The 22,225-nt window shown below is 45.7% G+C and overlaps 1 protein-coding gene across 4 annotated transcripts in view; it reads left to right on the top strand.

Moving 5' to 3' along the window:
- Nucleotides 1-156: 156 nt before the first annotated feature.
- The window catches only part of MYO7A (myosin VIIA), a 103,429-nt gene continuing 81,360 nt past the window's right edge, over nt 157-22,225 (top strand). For all 4 annotated transcript variants that reach the window (XM_027677602.1, XM_027677603.1, XM_027677601.1 and 1 more), the window contains exons 1-2: nt 157-250; nt 19,571-19,628. In XM_027677602.1, the coding sequence (XP_027533403.1) occupies nt 19,611-19,628 (18 nt within the window). In that variant the 5' untranslated portion in view covers nt 157-250; nt 19,571-19,610. The remainder of the gene's footprint in view (nt 251-19,570; nt 19,629-22,225) is intronic.

Below are 22,225 nucleotides of genomic sequence, written 5' to 3'. Positions count from 1 at the left end.
CACACACACACACACACACACACACACACACACACACTCGCACACACACTCGCACACCCGCACACACACTCGCACACCCACACTCGCACACCCACACCCACAGCGGGGGCTGGCTGTATCCAGACTCCTCCCCCGCTAAGAGGCTCAGCCAGGGCAGGCGCTGCCCTCGCTCGGTGCCGGAGGTAGCGCGGCTCCGCGTCGGGCACCAGCGCTCCGTCCCCCACGTCGTCCCTGGCCATGCCCCGCTAAGGTAAGGCGAAAAGGGGGCAGGCGGCACCCGGGGGAGCCAGACTGGGGGCTTGGAATGCTCCGGGTGGAGTGCAGTGGGTGCAGCGGGTGTGTGATGGGGTGCGGTGCCATGCGGTGGGGAGCGGTGAGGCGCGATGGGTGGGATGGACGGGGGGTGCCCTCGCGGGGGCTGCGAGCAGCGAGTCGGATCAAACCTGGGGAAGAGGCTGGGCTCGATGGGAGGGGGGAGACGACGCGACCAGAGACCTGCCAGCATTGACCAGCAGCCCCGAGCCAGCTCGGCTCCTGCAGCACGGATTACCGGCTCGGGAATTTCTAGCTGCTGCTTAATTTGGCTGGGATCACCGAGCAGTGAGTTGGAGTGAAGGGTGGAGGGCATTGTCCTCCTGTACTGCGCTGTGCAGCCCCCCTCCCCCCTTTGCTCCACAGCTCTTCCATATTCGGGGATACCTCTGGAAGTGCTTGAGGATGGGGAGAGGCTGTTGCTGCACTGGCGGTGGCACAGGACCGCAGGTGTCCTCCCAATCCACCTCACCCTCTCCCTGCTCTCACCCAGCGCCAAACACATAATTTAAATGGATAACAGCCTTTCTCAGGCAGGAGTTTTCCCTGGCTGCAGTGTAGCACAGTATGTGTCCAGGCTGGTTTTGGTGGGCTATCCCCTAAGTCACACTGGTGCTGGTAAGCACATCCCAGGACCTTCCCAGGCTGTTTAAATTATTAGGACCGTCCTTGGACAGGGACTGAAACCTGACATGGGATAGGCAATTCCCACAAAACAGTTTGCATTTTGCTGCGTGTTTTTGGAGTATGGTGTTTTGTACATGGGTTGTGCTGGACCAGCTGAGTGCTGTACCAAAGAAAGGTACAGACTTTCCTAGGATAGTTACAATTACATTATCCTGAGGAAAGTGAAACTGGCATCTCTTAGCATCTCTGGGAAGACTGGGGTGTATGGTGGAGGACCTGTCATGTAGGCAACGTGGAGGGAGAGTTTGAAATGCAACAGGCCAGTGAGTCTAAGATTGTCTGTTTGCCCCCCAGGATGCTAAGTCCCCCCTGTAAAAGGAACTGGCAGGGGCTAGAGGATCTTCTCACAGCCCCAGACAGTTGGTGTGAGAGTGCTTCTCTCCATAGCCTGGGCAAAAGGATGTCCAACAACCAATCCTATGGGGTTAACCTGTGCATGACATCAAGATGTCAAGGACATAGCTTGTGTTCCAAGCTGACTACTCACACCTCCTCCACTATAGGATTCTCTGGGTCCTATCTCTCTTCCCATTAGATGAGGGACCACAAGGTCCCAGCACTAGTAGTGTGAAGGTGTGGGATGGTTTTGCAGCTTTGGACTGAGCTTTGCCAGTGCTTCAGTCAAAACCTGCATCCCTGTGAGATCCTGTGAAGTCTCCCCCCTACCCTGTGCCTAAACTGCCCCAGGGACAACCAAAGGGCAAACAGGACAAAAACCAGGACAGCACTTTTCTTCTGTTTGTTGATTGCCAAAATGGTTTTAACCCGTGGTTTTGCAATCTCAGAGCCCTTACAGTTTCCAAATACGTGTCTAAATTCTGTTTAACATTTAAGTTTTTGTGATGACCTGGTGACAACAAGCTTTGAGCTTCTGTAAAACTAAGATGTAGGGCCAAAGTCTCTTCTTGGGCTTTTTGGGGTGGGACTGGAGTAACTTCATGAAGTTACAATATCTCCCCACTGATACCAACATCTATGAGATCTGAATCCTGCCCAGGGATGAACCTCTTTCACAAAGCAATATTATTTCTAACTCATTTCCCCTCCTCAGAGCAGCCAATTCATCTTGCTCACTATTAAGTTTTCATGGACCAAGGGCTGCTGTACAGTATTTCTGTCTTACGCTTGCTAACTTGTGACTTCGCAATCCTTGGGTTGCCATGGAAAGGATTATGCTGTGATTAATGAAGGCATTGTCAGCTCATAGTTTTTTTCAAAGCCTATCCTGGAGCTGCAGAGAACAGCTTCCAAGCCTGGTGGAAAGAAGCTGACAAGAGAGGTAGCTTCAGGCACTCGGTCCTGGGCACATTTTTGGTTGTCCACACCAAGACAGTGCTGTCAGGTAGCAGTTGCTGCCTCCACTCACTGCCACATCAGCTCTGCCAGTCCCTTTTGAGGGTGACAGGAGGAATAGGGGCTTTTATTGTTCTCTTGGGGCAGAGCTAGATTTTTGTGGCTCCCAAAGCAGACTAGGACAAGTGTCACTGTACCAGGAGTCCGGCAGGATGTGGAGACAGTGTGTAAGGGAGCTTTGCACTGTGAAACCCTCCTCTCTGCTAGGCAACATGCAAGGAGAACCTGATATGGGATGAGCTGATGTGTTTGTGACTTTCTGGCTCCCCAGAAAAGTGCTAGGTAGAGCCAGAAAGCTTATCAGGACAGAACTGCCCCATCAGTGTCCATGTTTATGCTGTCCATCCAACCCCAGGTAGACCCCACCAAACCCCACTGCACCCAGAGCTGTGCACAGAGCCCCTGCTCTGAGTCACAGAATCACAGAATCATTAAGGTTGGAAAAGCCCTCTGAGATCATGAAGTCCAACTGTTAACCCAGCACTGCCAAGCCCACCACTAAACCATGTCCCCAAGTGCCACATCTACATCTTTTTAAATACCTCAAGTGCTTGACCAGCCTTTCTGTGAAGAATTTTTCCTAATATCCAGTATAAAGTTTTGCAGTCAGGAAACTAGGAGAGAGCAGAGTGCAGCTGTGCCTACTTCACAAGGGGAGTGCAAAATATAGAAATCCAGTGAAAACCAGACATTTGAAGTAGACTGAGTACCAAATAAAAGTATAAAAGTTCAAAATCCAAAGCAAAAAATCTCTGTGAACCCCTTCATTTCTGGGCACCATTGGGTGAGTTCTCCCCAGATCTGCCCAGCCTGAGCAGCTATGGAGCAACTTCAACCTCAGCCCAGCTGGGATTTGAAAACTGCATGCTTGGTCCCATTGTCAGCCTCAGAGCAGTCATAGAAAATCACTGAGCTCTTCTTGGACCTCAGTCCCAGAAAGTGCCTTTCATGGCATGTTGGTTCAGTTGCTGCCATCCCTTTTCCTGCATTTAACCTGTTGTAATAACCCAGTGCTTGCCTGGGGCGCAGGTGACCTGAAAGCAGTTTCACATGCATAAAAGGAGTTCAAACTTATATTGTAGACTGACAGGTGCCTGGGGTGGGGTAGAGATTTCATTGCAGTTGTTGCTGCACAGTCAGCACCTTTATGATGTGTGGAGGAAGGAAGACTTGCAAGAGGACATGCCCAAGGTTATGCTGATTGTTGGGAGAATTGAGACTGTGAATCCTGGTTTTGACCTCTTTTCCCATCTGACACTGGCTTGTATGGTGAGAGTTGTGCCTGGAGGGGGCTTTACCCCAGCAGACAAAGCCACTCTCTGCAGCTGTTCCTGACTTTGGAAATGGGAAGATAAATCTGGGATCATGGCAGAGCTGGAGAGAGGATGGGGACAACATGAAGGTTGGCAAGGGAGGATCAATAGAAAATGGCAGGTATCTACAGTGCTTGGATGTCTTCATGTAATGTAAAGACTTTAGGAATATTATAGAATCATAGAATGGTTTGGGTTGGAAGTGACCTTAAAGATCAACTCATTCCCACCCACCTTGCCATGGGCAGGGATACCTTCCAGTGGACCAGGTTGCTTAAAGCCCCATCCAGGGTGGCTTTGAACATTTCCAGAGATGGGGCATCCACAGCTTCTCCAGGCAACCTGTTCCAGTGCCTTACCATCCATATGATTTAGTCTCATCAGGCTTGCAGGTTGCAGCTGTGAAACACCTTCCACCTGAGAGGGCTTTGGAAAGGCTGAGCAGGACTCACCTGCCCAACACACTGAGATACAGGGAAAAGGTGCTCTGAGGATGCTCTGAGGTGACCTGGGATGTGCTAGATTGGGACCAAGACCCATCTATAGGGACCAAGCCCTTCTGTGTTCCTGCTCATATCTGTAATTGTCCAGAGAGTAAATTCCATTTTTCTGATGACTTATTTCAATCAAGATAAATCTAGTAAATCTAATTAAAAAAAGTTCACCTGGGTAGAATTCTGAGAAAGGAGAGATGGTTAGAGATTTGGAACACTTTCCACAGGAGGAAGACAAAGACTTCAGCTTAAAAGAGGTGGAAAGAATGCGTGTTAGAGATCCTGGAAGATCATGTTTGCATGGTGAAGACAAAAGGAGGACTTTCCATAATTTTCCTTGGAAATACAAAAACTAGGGAGCATCTAATAAAGATTATAGGGAGCAGGCTCAAAGGAAAAAAAGAGTTCACACAACCCGGCATCTGTGGTACTCCTCATGGCAGGATCCTGTGAATCCTAAAAGTATTGATGGGTTAAGAAAGCACAAGTTCATTTATAGAAAGCCTCTCAAAAACTATAAAATAGATATATATTAAAGAAAAAAAACTACCCTTTTTTTTGGCTCTAGGAGTTCTTGAGCTGCAAATTATTAGTGTCTGTGGGAATATTACAGAGTAATGCCACTACATCTTCACCCTGCTTTTGTATTGCTCCTTAGGCATCCTCTGGCAGAGAAGTACAATGAATGGGGAACCCACAGGCTGGATCCAGTGTGGGCTATTTTATGTGGAGCTCAACTCACCAAAAAGTTGCTCATGCCCTGAGTCCTCCTTGAAACAATTCTTCTGAGATAGCCTCACTGCACTTCTTAGTTGTCTTGGAGAAGATGAGATGTCAGCTTATCACATTAGTAACAGTGCCATGTATTATGTGGGTTGAGGAAAATAAAACAAAACTTATTCCCTTCTTTTTTCATTGAAAATATCTTGGTGCCAGCAAATACAGAGAGGATCTTAATGGGATTTCTTGAAGGTTCTGTATCAGATTTCCTTTATGCCAATAGAGAATTGCCACAAAGATAGCGATCAGCTAGATCTCTGCTAGAAAGGCTGGGGTTTGCATGTGGATTCCTGTCATTTCCAGAGCTGACCCATGCTCTTGTTGGTGTGAGGCTTGCTTTGCAAGTAATTTTTCATGTGCCCAGCGTGTTGGTGTACAGGAGTTTGAACTCAAGCCAACAGGAGAAGAAAATGCTTTGCCTCTTGGTGGCACTGAGTTCCCAGTCTGGGCAAAGCTCCCACTGAGCTCAGTGGGTTCTAAGAGCTTCACAATGACAGTGGGTCTGAAAGGGAAGGGAGCATCCACAAACCACACCACCACTTGCTACCAGAGGTAGGGTCCCCTTCCCTGCCTGAGGCTGGGGGGACAGAGGTACAGCATGTGCATGTTGTGGTGAGTTGGAAGGAGCCCTTCAAGCCCACCTACAGCACATCAAACTGCTGCCTCCCATGTCTGAACCTTTGGGTGTTTTCCAGCATCAGCGGAGGTTGCCATTACATCGTGCTACCCCAGCTATTTCTGTCCTGCTTCCTCTCGTCCCTCAGCTTTGCTGGATCAGTGCCATCAAGGCCAGCAGATTTACCCTGGGCTGAGATGAACTCCAGAAACCACACACGTACGCTGGCTTTCTCTCTCCTACAATTCACTCAGAGTTTTGGTCTGGAAAAACAAAAGGGTAGTTATTTCATTCATAACTTCTGTGCAAGGACCTTCCTCAAGTCCATGAAGAATCTGCATGCACAGGGCTGTAAGAGCAGGGAAGGTGACCGCCCTTTGCTCTTCAGCTCCTCTGCTCAGCTTCTTGGCTGCCTTTAGTCCAGATGGAACATTAGAGCCAGGAGAACCCAAACTTCTGTAGTCTGTTTTTTTGGAAGTAATGTCCAGGAAAATATAAGCATAACTGGCTTTATGTATTTTTTTGGTTTTTTTCTTTGTATGTTGGAGAACTGCAAGAGCCTGGTGTAGCCTTTGCCATAGACACGAGAAGACATTGTATTGGTGGAGTTACTGAAAGCCCCCATGAGCTCTCAATGGTGTTACCAATACACATCCCAAACACACCCCCAGGCTGGGCTGCTGGTACAACTGCATCCCTGATCCAAAAAAAAAAAAGCATGCACAACAGTCTCTGCCAGTCCTTTAGGATTTCCTTTCATTTCTGCAGGCTTTGAGAGCTACCAGCTATCTCAGAGTACTTGAGGTGCCAAGACAGAGGGATCAGGAGCCACAGCAGGAACTCTTAGATCTTTTGTGTAATTCAGTAAAGCAGTACACAGAGACTTGTAAACAATTAATGAGCAGGTCAGCCCAATATGCTGTCATGCCAGAGAGGTCTGTCAGAACAGGTATTCCGCAACGACACCGTCTCCCTCCCACATGAAGTATTTCTCTTCTCCAGCACGAGACAAGGGAAACTTTGCCTGGTGACACCACTAGTGCTTGTGGGTGATGAAGCAGGTCCTTATCATAGAATCATTAAGGCTGGAAAAAGACTTCTAAGATCATCAAGTCCAACCGTTAACCCAGCACTGCCAAGCCCACCGCTTGGCATATCCCTAAGCTAAACCATATCCCTAAGCACCAAATCTACATGTTTTCTTTATGGGAAGGAGAGTTTCTGAAAGCGCAATTTTGGTACTCCAGAAAGGCACTGGGATGTTGCTTTCTCCATTGCTAAATGTCATGGCTGCACTTAGAACATTAGAGAGAAGACAAGAGAGCATGCAGTGATCTTGGCCAGATGATGAAGTAAATCAGGACTGTGGTTAATTCAGGTTAATTATACCAGTACAGATTAGGTTGATGGGTAAAAGCTGTTAGGGCAACCGTATTGCTCTTAGAAATAACCCTCTGGTTCTCCCCCAGTGCCCTGTTATATCTGGTTTTTTTCTCAGAACAGACTACTCTCTGGAGTAGCAAAGCAGGTCCTGTCCTCCCAGCCCTGAGCTCAGAAGCCAGGGAAGATATTAAGTAAAAAGGGCTGTAACAAAAGTCAAGCTTTTCAGGTGCAGCTGTGATGTTGACCTCAGCCAAGGGAGGTCTCCAGAAAACACCGATTTTTTTATGTGTAGCTAAGAGTAAATTGCAAATATCAAGTCACCCCTTTCTTCGTGGGGGTATCTCAAAGTACTGCAAAGAAGATAGGAACAGAGAAGCTTGTTAAAACTGCAATAAGGACCTGATTAAAGCTTGCTTGCTCATCTAGTCAGATTTCCACAGGAAACAAGGCTTCTGTGGCCACTCTGCCCATCTCTTTAGATGTGTCACCTAATCACAGTAGTTTGATGACCAAATTCACTTTAAATTTGACAGAGCTGTAGCAAGGTAGCAAAGTTCCTAGACACTTCCTGAAAAGACGTGTAAGCATGCAAGAAATCTAGTGCCCTGAGGCACAATGATCTCCTGTTGGACGCCAGAGATCCCAGGTGTGGTGAGAAAGCTGTTCAGGATGTCCCACCTTCAGCAAAGGCTTCTTAGGGGGGCTATGTCTTATTTACCATCTAGAAATCTTATTATTTGGAATTTTGTCATTGTAAATGAGGCTTTTGTTACTGCTGCTCCTTGAAGAGGAAATTCTGTCTGTTTCTGGCTCTGCTATTTACCAGGCAGGAACTTGGCATGGAGTGAAGTCTCTTCACCTCCTGGAGACACCAGTTCTTTTGTCCATCCAGGCTGTTTCGGGATGCAATGACTTTTACTTTATGCCTGTGCAACACCTAACATATCACAGAATCATAGAGTGGTTTGTGCTGGAAGGGACCTTAGAGATTATCTCATTCCAACCCCCCTGCCATGAGCTGAGACATCCTCCACCAGGCCAGGTTGCTCAAAGCCTCATCCAACCTGGCCTTGAACACTTCCAGAGATGGGATATCCATAGCTTCTCTGGGCAACCTGTGCCAGTGTTTTACCACGCTCACAATAAAGTATTTCCTCCTAATATCTAATGTAAATCTACCCTTTTATGTGCCCTTTAGTCTAACACTGCTTTGGCAAAGACCTGTAGGCATGACCAGTTTAGACAGATGATGCCCTTTAGAGCACAGAGCATCCCATGCATTGAATAATACACAGTGACTCCATATGCCACTAAAAAGAGAAGAGCAGTAGATGGAGCAGCAAACAGCCTCTGTGACTCAGCTTCCCCAGCTGAAAAATTAATATAACATTTTGCATGTGCAGCCAATGAGTCAGGGAGTGTCTGTCCCCCTCTCATCCGGGCTATTACAGGGCTGATGTCTCCCAGCACTTCCTGATGCTGCCCTGAGGCATCTAATGGTGATTGCACCAAAGGCACCCTGGAAGGGCAGAGCAGAGTCTCTACTTAATTTTACAGTTCCCATTCAAGCAAAACAACCTTTGGAGTCAACAGAAGTCTCATCAGATAAAACAAGGCTGGTATCTTCTGATTTGAGCTCACTTAATCCTAACAGTCCTTGGATTTGAAGGCTGACCCCAGCCTTTTGAAGGGCCACCTTGAATTTCTCCAGGATCATGAGAGATAAGAGGATAGTGTCAGGGCAGGTGGAAGAAGGATTTCACTAAAAAATCCCCTCCAAGGGGTTCCTGGTGAGAAAAAAAACATCACAGGATTATAACAGCTTGCAGAAGTCCTGCTCCAGCCACCATTAATAGCACCAAAAGGAGAGAGACCACACAACCAAGGCCAGACCAGTAGGGACCAGTAAGAGTATAGGGTGAGACAGCTGCTTATTAGGACAATTTAAGGATAGAGAAGAGCAGAGGAGCTGCTTTTATTAAAGACATTTTGATCTGGAGTCATAGGCACAGACTTGGGTGTCTTGGGTGTCCTGGTTGTCCTGCATGACCTTGGGGAAAGTGACATCCTCCCTTCATGTCTCAGTTTCCCTCTGTGTGAAATGAGGATAGCATTGTCCCCTCCTCCTTAAATAGACTGGGATTCATGAAGGAATAACGCAGCATAATATCTCACTGGGGTGGTTGCTAAAACAGTGGCTAGAGTAAAGACTCCCTTTAACAAACATTTCTATAGCAAAAAAGCAACAGTGGGTTAGTAATTAATTTATTAGTTTGAGATTAGTTCAGATCTTACCTCTGCTGTATGTTATCTGGATGGTGGAAGGTTATCTACAGACTGTTTTAAAAGGGAGCACTTCATGGGACTTAGAAAGAACCCAAATACATAAATCCCTCCAAAACCACTTGAACAACAAGCTCCAGTGTGCCACAAGAAAAATCACCTGATGCTCCATAAATTTTGTTTTGGGACCCTGGTCCCAGTCCGCAAGGGAAGCAGTGCTGGTTCTCCTGCCCTCTGTCTTGTAGTAAGGCCTGTGGTCTTTTAGGGTCATGAGACAGAAAACTTGGACAGCCAAGGAGATGATCCAGTTCAAGCTCCTTCACAGCATAGTCCAGTTATTCCTAACTGGGGGCAGGAATGTAGGATTGGCCACAGTATATATCTAGAGGATATATATCTCCTTCTATATAGGGAGTGTATGTGTACATAAATAAAAATATATTTAAAATATTTAGACAGATAGATAGATAGGTAGATAGATAGATTAGATAGATGTATGTAGAAATCTTCCCTTAGATTTCTGGTTCCCAAACCTTTGGAACAGTATGTCCAGAGAAACTGTGCTTGCCCCATCCTTCTTGGATGGGGCTTTGAGCAACCTGGTCTAGTGGAAAGGTTCTATGCCCATGGTAGAGGCGTTGAAACAAGATTATCTTTAAGGTCCCTTACAACTCAAATCAGTCTAGGATTCTATGATATTTATGGAGTTTTTCTCAGATAACAGACAGTCTTTGTAGGTGCCTAAGCAACACAGACGAAGGACTACACCTGTGACTAAGCTAAGGGCTAATGTCTGTGGTTCCACTGCAGGGCTGGCAGAGCCTGTGTGGCTCAGAAGGTTGCTACCTGTGGATACCTCAGAGAATTTTTGAACCTGGCCCAAAACAGGATGTTCCACACATGAATCTCCTCCCAAATCCATGCATTCAATGTAAAACACATCAGGCTGAAGTCTGTGTGTATCCCTTGCTCTGTAAATGCCAGGGATCAACCAGCTCATGAAGGAGCAGGTCCATGGTGACCCTACCAACCGTGGCTAGTCTGTTCAGCCCAGGCTTGTTGGGGCTCCCTGAGCATGAGTAGGCAGGATCTGAGTTCTGATCTTGGCACAGTGATGTGTGGACATCCCAGTTTGCTCAGGACCAGCAAGAGGACTTCCAGTACAGCCCATCACTGTGCTACTCCAAGGAGAAGAGTCTTGAGAGCATGTTCATCTCTCATATCACCCCTAATTTCGAATATAGGCTTTACTCATAGTTTGTTCGTGTCATGTCCCAGGCCCTCTATGTAGACTCTAGCAAGTCTTGGAAGTTCATCTACAGGTAAAGAAGAGATGAAAACAATTGCAAAGACTGTTTGGCCAACCTGTAAGTGCAGCATTTTCTCTAGATCAGCTCAGCCTGCTGGATCTGGATTATGATGAAATTACACCTGACCTCCTTGCAAAAGGATACTTTATTTGATTAATTATTGTGGCTGTTGAAAAATACTCAATCACTGGTAGAGGCTGGTGCACAAAAGGAAATTGCCCTCATCAGGAGGCTGTGTTGAGCGCTCTGCGGAGAGTTGGGATCGGATGCCACCATGGTCCATTGTTCTGCTTTGACTACTTGAAAGCACAGTAAGGGAGAAAAGGTCAGGTCTTTTGTTCAGCTTCTCTACCTATTGGGCTTTTCAGGGAGATCGAATGAAGGGCAAATCTATTGAACTTCCTGCTGAAGGCTTAAAAAATTGATGCCCATTTCCTGACCACTCTCAGGTGAACAGAGGCTACACATCGATTCTCTAACTTTCCAGAGGAGGGAGTTTTCTGTGGTTTCTTGCTTTAATGTAACCTTTTTGGCTCATTCAGTTGAGGTGTCTCTTTCCATGGCACTCCTACCAAAACCCTTCAAAGAGAGGTTTGGGGACCAAACCCTCAGAGTCAGCTGAGCAGTCTTTTGACATATTCACAGCTGCTCAGGGATGGGAATAAGGAGGGGACATGGAACTGAAACCAGTCACCTCAGGCTTCTTCTGTAACCTATGGACAGAAATAATGCTGACTTCTACAACAGGTGGAATGAATCAGGCCTTGGAAGCACTAGTTTGTCCCTGTAGCCCTGGAGGTGATCTTAGAGAATCACAGAATGATTTAGGTTGGAAAAGACATCTACGATCATTGAGTCCAACCCTTAACCCAACACTGCCGTGATCTGTGACATGGCCAGGAGGAGGCAAGGAAATGTTCAGGCGTTCCTTTGCAGCATTCCTAGGTAGTAAGTGCATCACTAAACAGGTTCTTGCCTTTGTGGAAGCTTTTGCTTCTCTCTTGAGCTCTGTTTAAAGTCACATCCTGAGGTCCACAGTGTTTTAGGGTTAGCTTTTACGTTAATTAGTTTTTCACCTATGAAGACATGGTGTGAACTCAGTGTTGCATGCTCCACCATCAGTATAGCTAAACATATATGTGGTGTCAGCCCCTCTGGGGAACTGTCTATCTTGTCCTAATCTGAAATATGAAAGAGTTTGGGTAACGTTGTTAGGAGGTTGGTACTGACAAAGCAGAGGAATAAATGGACCACAGAGACCACTCCTATGAAGACAGGCTGAGAGAGTTGGGATTGTTCACTCTGGAGAGGAAAAGGTTCTGGGGACACCTTAGAGCACTTCCAGTCCCTAAAGGGACTGCAAGAGAGCTGGAGAGGGACTTTTGACAAGGGCATGGAGTGATAGGACAAGGGGGAGTGGTTTCAAACTGAAAGAGCATGGGGTTAGATTAGATAGGAATAAATTCTTCACTGTGAGAGTGGTGAGGCACTGGAACAGGTCGCCCCAAGAAGCTGTGGCTGCCCCATCCCTGGAAACATTCGAAGTCAAGTTGGATGGGGCTTTGAGCAACCTGATCTAATGGAAGGTGTCCCTGCCCATGGGAGGGAGAGTTGGACCAGATGACCTTTAAAAGGGCCCCTCCAACTCAAACGATTCTATTATTCTAGACAGGCTGTGAGATCCTGCATCTAGAGTTGAGTCTCCATGGTCCTTTCACTGACCAGTGCAATGCTTTGCAAAGGCAAACAGGATGGCACAGCCTGCAGCTGTCACAGGGGGCTGTGATTAATTGATGCAGCTCATGGCAGAGGAAGACACAGAGTATCACATTCCCTCACTGTCTTTTAAAACCCTTCACACCCAGTCTCAGGAGAGACCACTTCAACATTTCATGGGATGCAGCTTGTGGAAATCAGCACATTTTTACCAAAGTCAGTTTATCTCCATTGTTTCATGCTGCTGGGGGTCTGGTCATTGAGATTTTTAGCTGGGTCAAAATTGTTTGCATTTTTAGCTGATCCACAGTCAACCTGACCAATGAGGAGAGCTCAGCATATGGTTTAAGTGTTCAATTTTCAGGGAGCAGCCAGATTTTTCATATTTTTCAGCTCTGCCTGATGTCTTTTGAAAATTAGTCTCTGATTTTGGCCACTGAAGTGTTTGGCTGGAAACTTTATGTACTGCACAGCCCCTGCCACTGTTTTGTCACTCATGTTGAGTAGATTACACCCTATTTGTTGATGGTTTCAGTTACGAGCCTCATTTCCCTGGGTTTCAGTTGCACTTGCAGAATGACAGACTGCAGTGTGCATTTGCACTGCACTTTCTTTCCTGAGCTACCTGCAAGGAAAAAAAAAGCAATGTACAGAAGTACAAAGTATCTGTGTATGTAATGCATCGAGACTACTCTTACATTGGGCTGTTTTACTACAAAAAGCCAGGGTGGTGCCTGCAGTCTTTTTACCCTGTAGTTATTTGGCTAATTGATTAGCAGGTTGTCTGTGTTCTTTTGTGTAGGAAAGGTTCTCTGTACTTCAAGCAGCTTGAATTTTCTGGGTTTGGAGTTTGCAGATCTGCATCCCTTTTTGTAGCAAGAAAAAAACCCCAACACAAACACACAAACCAAAAAACCTCACAGTAACAAACTAGCAGGTCTTCCCTGGGAACAGCATCCGCCCACCAGAAGGAAAAGCCTGGCGGGAGTACCCTCTAATCTAATTAGTACCTAATCCTGTGCCTTTCATCACTGTAAGGCTGAGTGTTGCAGGAATAGCTAGAGAAAAATCTGCAAACTTGCAGGCTTTTGTTCAGTTGCACAGTGTTGCACACTAAGGAGCCCTTCTGAGAATCCAGGACTTCCCAATGGATCTTTATCCACCTGCTATCACATATACCTCTACATCTCAGCTTTCAGCTGTGCTTGAGTCTCTCTTTTTCCCTCAGTTGTCCAGGAAGCTGGACCTGCTGCTGATGGGGAGGCCATTCTTTAAAACAAAATACACCTCTTGTTCTGATACCGGCAGTCTCTGCAAATCTGGTGGCCACAAAAGGTCTGATCCAAGGCTGTAGGAAAGTCTTTTCGTGACCTTCAGTGAGCTTGGGTCAGAGTTTTTCCAGGAAAACATGCTCTATGCTGATCACTTCACAGTGTATGCAGAGCCCACAGACAGACTGTGTCATGGATGCACCGGTCACATGAGAAATGGTAATTCCAATGTTTCCTGAAGCTTACTGCAATTGTGACCTGCCCTGCTGAGGTTAGAGCTTCCTCGCATTCCTCACGTCATTTGTCAGCATGACCTCAAGATGATCCTTCTGTGCGGAGGCGGCAATTAAGACATAAACAAGGGAACTTTCTCAGCTTGGTGGCAGGCAGCATGTGGCCAGGTGGTTCTTGCTGTGTCCCCATATCCCTGCCATGAGAGTATCATACTGTTTGCTCACTAGTAAAAACTCAGGGTGTGCTGTCCTGTGTAGAAAAAAAACAACAAATACTCTGGGTAAATTCCTGTTGCCATTGAATTCAAGGCAATACTGTTGCATTTCATGGGAATGCATCTTTTCTCTACCTTAAAAGAGATAACAGGAAACAAAACCAGGAAGCTGGATTTTACTTTTCTGGAGGAGTTGGAAATAAGAATTTCTTCTTGCAAGGATGAAGATATCATGGGAAGGGAGGGTGTAAGTGAATGGCCATTACCATGAACATTTCAGTCCAAAGCTCAGATAGGGGAAATGACAGACATCATAGAGTCATGGAATGGTTTGGGTTGAAAGGGACCTTGAAGATCATCTAGTTCCAACCCCTCTGTTATGGGTAAGGACACCTTTCACTAGACCTGGTTACTCCAAGCCCCATCCAGTACCTCACCGGCCTCACAGGGAAGTATTTCCTCCTAATATCTGATCTAAAACTGCCTTCTTTCAGTTTAAAGCCATTCCCCCTTGTCCTGCCTTTGCATGCCTGTGCCGAAAGTCCCTCTCCATTCCTCATTTTAAGCAGCATCCCAGTAGCTAAAGCACCCATCTTTAAGCGAGACTCTCCTCCACCAAGGTGGTGGTTTAGCTCATTACCCACCTCTCAGCAAGTCCTAAACGGCCAACCTTCACCTATGCTTTGAAGGAAAACCTGACCAAAGGGGAGAACTTTCTTTTTTATGCAAAAAGAAAGCAAAATGGAATGCTACAGCCCAAGGAGACAGGGATATCCCAGGCAGCATTGAATGGCAGAGAATCAGACTTATCTGAGGTTTACCCAAGATGGGCCCAGAAACCATGGCAGGTGGTGTGAAGTTCTTACTGTGAGAGCCTGAGTGTTTGGTTCATTGAAAAGCAAAGTGAGAAATGATGGGAATAGACTGTGAGGCCCTTCATAGGGAGCAGATACCAGGCACTGAATATCTGACAAACCAGTTGACACAGGTCATACCATGGAAAGGGCTCAGTCTGTTACTAAAGCGAGGGTACATGCCTCTAGTAAAGAATTTTCCAGACATGATGGATCATCCTGGCTTCCCTCCACTCCATGCCCTGGTTGTCACTCCAAGCCAAGTGGTGGATGAGACAGTGGCATTAGGGAAGTGCAGGTGCAGCAGTGGTGTAAAACACTGCCATGTGGGCCCATCTGTGTAGTCAGTTGTGGTTGGCAAGGTATGACTGGCCTCAGTTGGGAAACTGAGGGCAAATACAGAGGAGGAGAAGATACTTACATCATTCTAAACACTAAGAATGATTTGAGCTTTGGAGCTAATTACCTAGAGAAGGTTGTCTCTGTCGAGAGCTTTCTTGGTGATCAAGCTAGCAGGGACAATAACTTGTTAGTCAAGAAGAAGATGGATGGCTGCCATATTCAGACTAATATCTTCTGACCTGAAAGCTCTGGTTCTCATTTGGGGTTCTAGGAAGAATGCAAAAATACAGACTGTCATATCTTCCCAACCATGACAACTTACAGATGGATAAAGACTAGGAGGAGTGGTGTGTAGTGACATTGTCTTCTTCATCTCTGCTCACTATCATGCACAGTCAATGGTTAGAGATCCCAAAGACTGGGGTTTTTGTTAGTTTAACCTTATTCAAAAGCCACTGTTTTTCTTCCTGATCTGAATCCTGCTTTTGGTAAAGACAAAGGCGCTTGTCTCTGAGGGTGTAGGTCTGACCTTTTTATTCACCATTTCTCAGACAAACAGTAAAACACATTGAAAAATCCTTAATCCTTCTCAGCTCCCTTGCTGGAGGGCAGAAGGTGAAAGCAGTAGTGTGCAGAGAGCGTTGGCGTATTAAATCTCTTTGCTCAGCTAGGTTGACACATTTCTGCCAGTCAAGTGACACAGACAGAAGGCGAATGAAGTTCTCCTGGTTTTTTTTACACTATTAAGTTCACAGGGTGTTCTCCAAAAGGCAGGCTCTCCACCAAGCTGGGTGCAGATGGGGACAGGCATGGAATGTGAATGCATGCACCCCATAAATTAATTATTCATTTTCTTCATTGCATTTGCATTCAGGAAAATCACATGGGATGTGGAACTTCAGGAGAAAGGAATAGATTTTACATTTAGAATTTATTCTAACCAATGCTTAATGAGCATGTGCTCTGGAGGATTAGCACTGTGGAGTGATCCCCCCGGAAGTATGGCCAGTCATGTGGTTGGACTCCCGTCCTGAAGTGCCAACAAGGAGCACAGAAATACCAGTTAAAGAGATTAGAGTAGCAACCCCCTTCTTTGCAATTGCAGGACAATGGCTTTCTTCCTCAGACTTTCTCCTCCAAAGTCAAGCTCTGTCAGATTCCTCTTGTATTTAGGATCTTTTCAGAATCAGGAAAGTCATGGTAAAGGTCACTGTGATGGAGACCCCATACTGAAGCACTCCTTGGCTTGACTGATGACCACAGCTTGCAAGCAAGTGATGTGTATAGTTCCATGTCACATATCACTCTGCATCCAGAAGTAGATTAAAGCCCCTTCAGCCTCACCCCACTGCCTCCCTCAGATGTTCTGTTCAGATAATGTTCAACTAGTGATGACCAGAAAACTGCAAAACAAACCAAATTTACGAAACATATACTTTCCAGAGGGTTGTCTTTATGCCCTTGTGTTATGTGTGTGATTTGGGAGAGATGCTAGGTACATTTTGTTTAGCCCAGCGCATTTCCCATGCCATCTGTACAGCTTCACACAGGAGATGAAGGTGGAATTCCGGTGCCCTACACATCTGGCAGCAAGTATCACGGGGTCCAGATGGCTGTTTTGTTCCACCAGGGCCCCCATGAATTAGTAGGCAGCTGATCTCCCTGGTGCTCAGACAAGCCCAATCCTTCTTACTGATCCCTGTGGGAAGAACAGGGAGGCGAGTCTGCTCCTTCCCCTGCCCTTCCCTTTTGGGGTGTTCCCAGCTGATCAATCCATGGGGAAAGCTGGCTTTCTGTTGTGTACAGAAACACTGTGCACTTGCAAACTCCCTTGCAAAGGCTTCATGAGGGGACTGACAAAGCATAGAACAAGAGCAAGCCTGCTGGCTTGGGCTGAAGGCTAGACTTTCAGAAAGCAAAAATAAAAACCCCACAAAAGTAAAAATAAAAAAAAAAAAAAAAAAAAAAAAAAAACACAAAAGATTCAGGGCACCAAAGTCCTGTTTAAAACCAGAGTGGACTGGGTATACAAATACCCTTCCAGACCTGGCACAACACCTATTCAGCATCACCACAGGCCATGTTAAGCAGGGTGCTTGCATACCAGGTACTTTTAGTGCTGGAAACCAGGGTAACCATGGGACAGTGCTTTGCTTCAGCAGCAGAGGGACAAAAAACTGAAGGAGCAGTTCTGAGACTGAACATGTGGCGTTAGACCAACCTGTGGGAATGATGTCCTATGCATGGCTTTCGCAACATGGACACCCAGCGGGGCAGGTCTTACCTAGGTCATTTGGCTGGTTAGCATAAAAACAACTAAGATACTTAGGAGCTCCCTGTTGGGCGAGATCTTTGTTTTTCAGAGAAGGAAACTGAGGAAAGGAACTATAAGATGACTTGTCCATAGCAGATGTCCTTAGGCCAGGGAAGACAAACTGATACCCAGCCCAGTGTCCAACACTCCCCCTATGATCATCATGTTACAGACCTCTGGAGAACCTTCCCCAGTGCGTGTTTTGAGCCAAACCAATATTTCACCGACTATTCCCAGTGGAGTAGACTCTTCAGCATCCCTAGGCAGTCTGCCTCAGGATTCACTACTTGGCAGGGTTAGAAAGCTATTTTCAAGCCATATGAATTAAAGAGAAGAGAAATAATTTAGTGTGCTACAGAGAGGGTTCAAACTTAGAATTAGGAAAATTGCCTCACAGCCTTTCAGTTATTAAAGTGGACATGTAATTTTCCACCAGTTATCTACTTTCTAGAAAAAGTAAAATTAATTCATTGAATGTGGCCTGCAGCCAGAATTTTTCTAGTGAGTATTTACTAATGAACAGTGATGCCTTGGCTGCTCTTAGGACACCAGTTCCTTTTCTGGGCAATGCAGAAGGATCATGTAGATGGTTTTAACAGGTAGATGTTTTCATTAAGGTGGTGAAGGCATTCAGATGACAAATGTGAGGATAATTATCTGCCTTCAAATATGTGGTCGGTAAAAATGTAGAGGTGGCGCAGAAAACCTGGTGAGGAAAAGGGGAATAACTGGAAATTCTGTTGAGCCTTTGCAGTCTCTGCAGGAGCTAACAGAGATAAATCTTGCCTTTCTGTCTAGGTTGGGAACATCTATGTTTTGCACTGCAAAGCTACAAAGCTATGTTTTGCAAGCTACAAAAAATTCAGTCAGCAGAATAAACACCAAAGACTAAGTCCTACATTGCTGAATGGGATGCGAACAGTTGCTGCTAGTGGGGAAGAGAGATCACTCTCTTTGCCTTGAGGAATGTGTGTAGAGACATTGGCACGGTGAATTATCACTCCTTTTTTTTTTCAAGACTGAGGCTGTCTTTTGGGACACAACACCTGGAGATGATTGAGGGGAGAGTGGAAAGACTGTTCCCTCCCAACTCCCCAGGAAATGTTTGCCTTTTGGTGGGGAAAGCATAAAAATGAAAATTATAGTTAAAACCTGAAACAAAATATTTAGGATTTTATGATGAGTGTGGACCACTTTGTCACTGTGAAGGGAAATGTCTTGTGTCCTGCAAGATCATCCTTCATCAGCCTTCACATCCTCAGTGTCCTGTAAGAGTTGTGTGTCTGAGACTGAGTGCCTTTTTCTCTGCTTTTTTAAGCATGAGTATTTTTACTATACTGGAAAATTTTTCACATCATAAATACAACAATTATTGATTACCATGTACCAAGGATGGCTCAGAGATTAAAAGCTGCAGGAATTCAATTCTTTGAAAGTGTTTTTCACTCATACACACTGAACCCATTCAACTGTGGGAGTGTCATGAGGTGACATCACACAGCAGCAAGCATAAACTCAGGAGCAGCATGGGACTTTCCCATGTAAATCCCACAAAGATACAATTTGCCCAACAGCAGGAGTAGAGAGTGGAGATGCTCCATCCAGTCCAGGTCTTAGTTGCAGGCTGTGTTGGAGGACTTGGTATTTTCTTGGAAAACACTATTTTCTTTTCCTCTCCTGAAATCAGTTTTGATGGAAAGATGAAAATCCATCCAGGCTTGTGGGCCGTTAAGGACAAGACTCCCCTTTTCGATGTGCTTTAATTCATACTATGGAATCCAAAGACACATGTATCAGTGTGTTTGCTAGGTTAATCCTTTGATAACTTTCTAGGACTCAGTTTACAAAATATTACTTGCATAAGCAACCTCCAGTCCCATTCTCATTCACCATGGTGCCAGCATTAATCTGGATGTATTAGAGGATTGTCTCTCGCTGTCTGGAATTAATATTACGAAAGCCTTGGGAGTTTCAGTGCTTCTAGCCCTCGTCACACTTAGGGCTGTGGAGGCCATTCAGGGTTGAAAGAGTCCCTTAACTGGGGACTCTGAGTCAGGGGGGCAATTCATTAATTGCTGATTTCTTTTGATTTAGGTCCATTCCTGGTGATTGCTGATGTGTTTATACAGGAACCATGGTCATTCTACGACAGGTAAGTAAAACATTCCTGTCTTCAGCTTCTCTGGTTTTACTTCATCACCACAGGCACTAATAAAAATATTTTTTTGGAGGGGAAGGGTCAAGCCAGGTTATTTTTGTCCTATCTTATTTCCCTAAAAGGACTGTTACAAGATGCAGAGATACTCATTAGCCTTAATCCTTGATTGGCTTAGAGGAAATCATTGCTCTGTGTGTGTAGTCCAGATTAACCTCATGCAATGTTCCACTTCTGTTTTCTTATCTGGGATGGTTCAGAAGCTGCACATGAGTCCTGGATATGCAGAAGAATAAAACAACTTACTGTGTGACTTGAAAAAGGATCTGGTCAAAAACTGACTTTCAATTTCCAGGAACAGTGCTGCTTTGGTTGTGTAAAAATGGAGTCTTTTTGCAAATTTGAAAGAAATTGAGGAATGGAGTACCTCTGATGTGGAGGAAGTCTGAGAGAGTTGGGTTTGTTCAGCCTAGAGAAGTCTCCAGGGAGATGTTATAGCACCTTCCAGTACCTACATAGGGCTTGTAAAAAAGAAGGAGAGCAACTTTTACGTGGGCATGCAGCAATAAGACGAGGGGAAATGGCTTTAAGCTGAATGAGGGGAGATTTCGATTATATGTTAGGAAGAAATTATTGACTGTGAGAGCGGTGAGGCACTGGCACAGGTTGCCCAGAGAAGCTGTGGCTGCCCCATCCCTGAAACTGTTCAAGGCCAGGTTGGATCGGGCTTTGAGCAACCTAGTCTAGTGGAAGATGGCCCTACCCATGGCAGGGGGGTTGGAACTAGATGACCTTGAAGGTCCATTTCATCCCAAACCATTTTATGATTCTGTGAATTGAAGAATTAAGTTGCATGGCAGGTCTCATGCAGATTCTGTAATCATTTAGGGCTTCAAATTGTAGTGTTTTCCCTCTGTCTAGGCATAACGTCTCTCTCACTGTCAGCTTCTGAGTTGTCTCATTGCCATGTCTCACCTGGGGAAGACTGACAGTCCCAGCATGTGTCCTGACTTGAGGCTGCAGATTGACAGTCAAATACATTTGTCAACACAGTCAGGCATTGAGGCAGTGAAGAAAATCTGTCCAACAATTTTGATTCAACTCTGTGTCTCTCTTGGTAAATATGCTTTTGCCTGCTTTTGTCCAGGTTGTTTTGGACCTTTGAAGGAACTCTAATGGTTTCAGTTTATACCAGTGACATAAACAACTCAGGATAGCTTTTAGTGGAAGGAATGCCAGGGATCTCATGAAGCAACTGAACTTCTCTTTATGGTGTTGCCCCGACCTGCCAGGACCCGAGCCCAACAAAAACAGGCCGCATTTTGGTAGGGGGATGTAGGAGCTTGGTCCCACTTCCAAGGGCTCCAAGGTGTTTGCCTCGTGCACAAACTGACTGATGCAGTTTGCAATGCCAAGGAAAATGGGTGTGGAAATTAAAATGAGGTAGATTAAAAGGTCAGAATAGGCATTGAGAAATACCCTGTAACAACTCTGTCTAGGATAGTATCGCTCTAGGCTGCCTGTCATGTCTCTGTCGGTGGGTACGCCTCTGTGGTTCGTAGTCTTCTGTGTTGATCAAATTCACCCTTTGCAGAGCTTTAATAAAATAGAGCCTCTTCCTTGTTATCTGAAAACCAGGTGTCTTGTCTGGGCAAGGAGGCAGCATGCTTCTGAAGTAATTCTGGGCTCTCTCCCTGTGGGTTCAGATGCCAAGCAGTTGTTGACAAGTATCAGGGAAATAGGTCTGTGTTGAACTTGTCGCTTACTGCAAACATCTTTCTGCAGTGTGGATAAGGTGAGCAAGTACCCCTCTGTAATGAAATAAAGTTACCCAGTTGTTAGCAGATACAGGCCCTTTCTGAGGTCACTTTGTACCAGTTTGCCCTGTCTAAAGGTCCAATCTGAGTCACATTGGAAGCACTTTGCTCTCTGTGGCCCAAAAGTCTGCTGTTTATGTGATGTTTAATTGCCAGTAGCAGCAGTATATGTATTTTGCTTCCTTAAGTTTTGCTGTAAGATTTTGGAAATACATCTATGCTGTTCCTGATCTTTATTACTTTCCAAGGAGCTTTCTCTGTCTTTTTTCACTCATTCTTGAATGTGCACAACATGGTTATGGTTCTGCCCTCCCATCCCTTTTCCCCTGAAAACCTTCTCCAACAAGATCAAACAAAACACCAAATCATCACCTGCAATAGATGAACCCAGAGCTTTTGGGCCTTACAGCTTGTTTTCCCTGTCCTTACCTAGCTATAAATCCAGGAATTTTGAAGATGAGCCCATGGCATTGCTCTTCTTCCATTCTTCCATCAAAACAGTGCATATCAGGATCTCCCTTAGGGAGAACTGAGTGCCAAGGGCAGCACATGGCTCTAGCAAGGAGGGGAAAACACACAGAGCTCCTGCCCTGTGTCTTCCACCCAGTAGTCTGAAAGAAAAGCCAATATTGTTCCCCAGCAGGCGCCTGAAGGGAGCCAAACTTATCAGCTTTAGTAACTAACAAATTACTTGTGGCAAGTCCATTTCAGTGCACAAAGAAAGGGAAGATGGAAAAGGAGGGCTTTCCTGAATTCCTGACTTGGCAGCCTGACAAG

The sequence above is a fragment of the Neopelma chrysocephalum genome, unplaced genomic scaffold (genome assembly GCF_003984885.1).
Source record: "Neopelma chrysocephalum unplaced genomic scaffold, ASM398488v2 Primary Assembly neopelma1_43, whole genome shotgun sequence".
Taxonomy (NCBI): domain Eukaryota; kingdom Metazoa; phylum Chordata; class Aves; order Passeriformes; family Pipridae; genus Neopelma; species Neopelma chrysocephalum.
The sequence above is the reverse complement of the archived record's forward strand: the minus strand, read 5'-3'. Positions and strand labels throughout refer to the sequence as shown.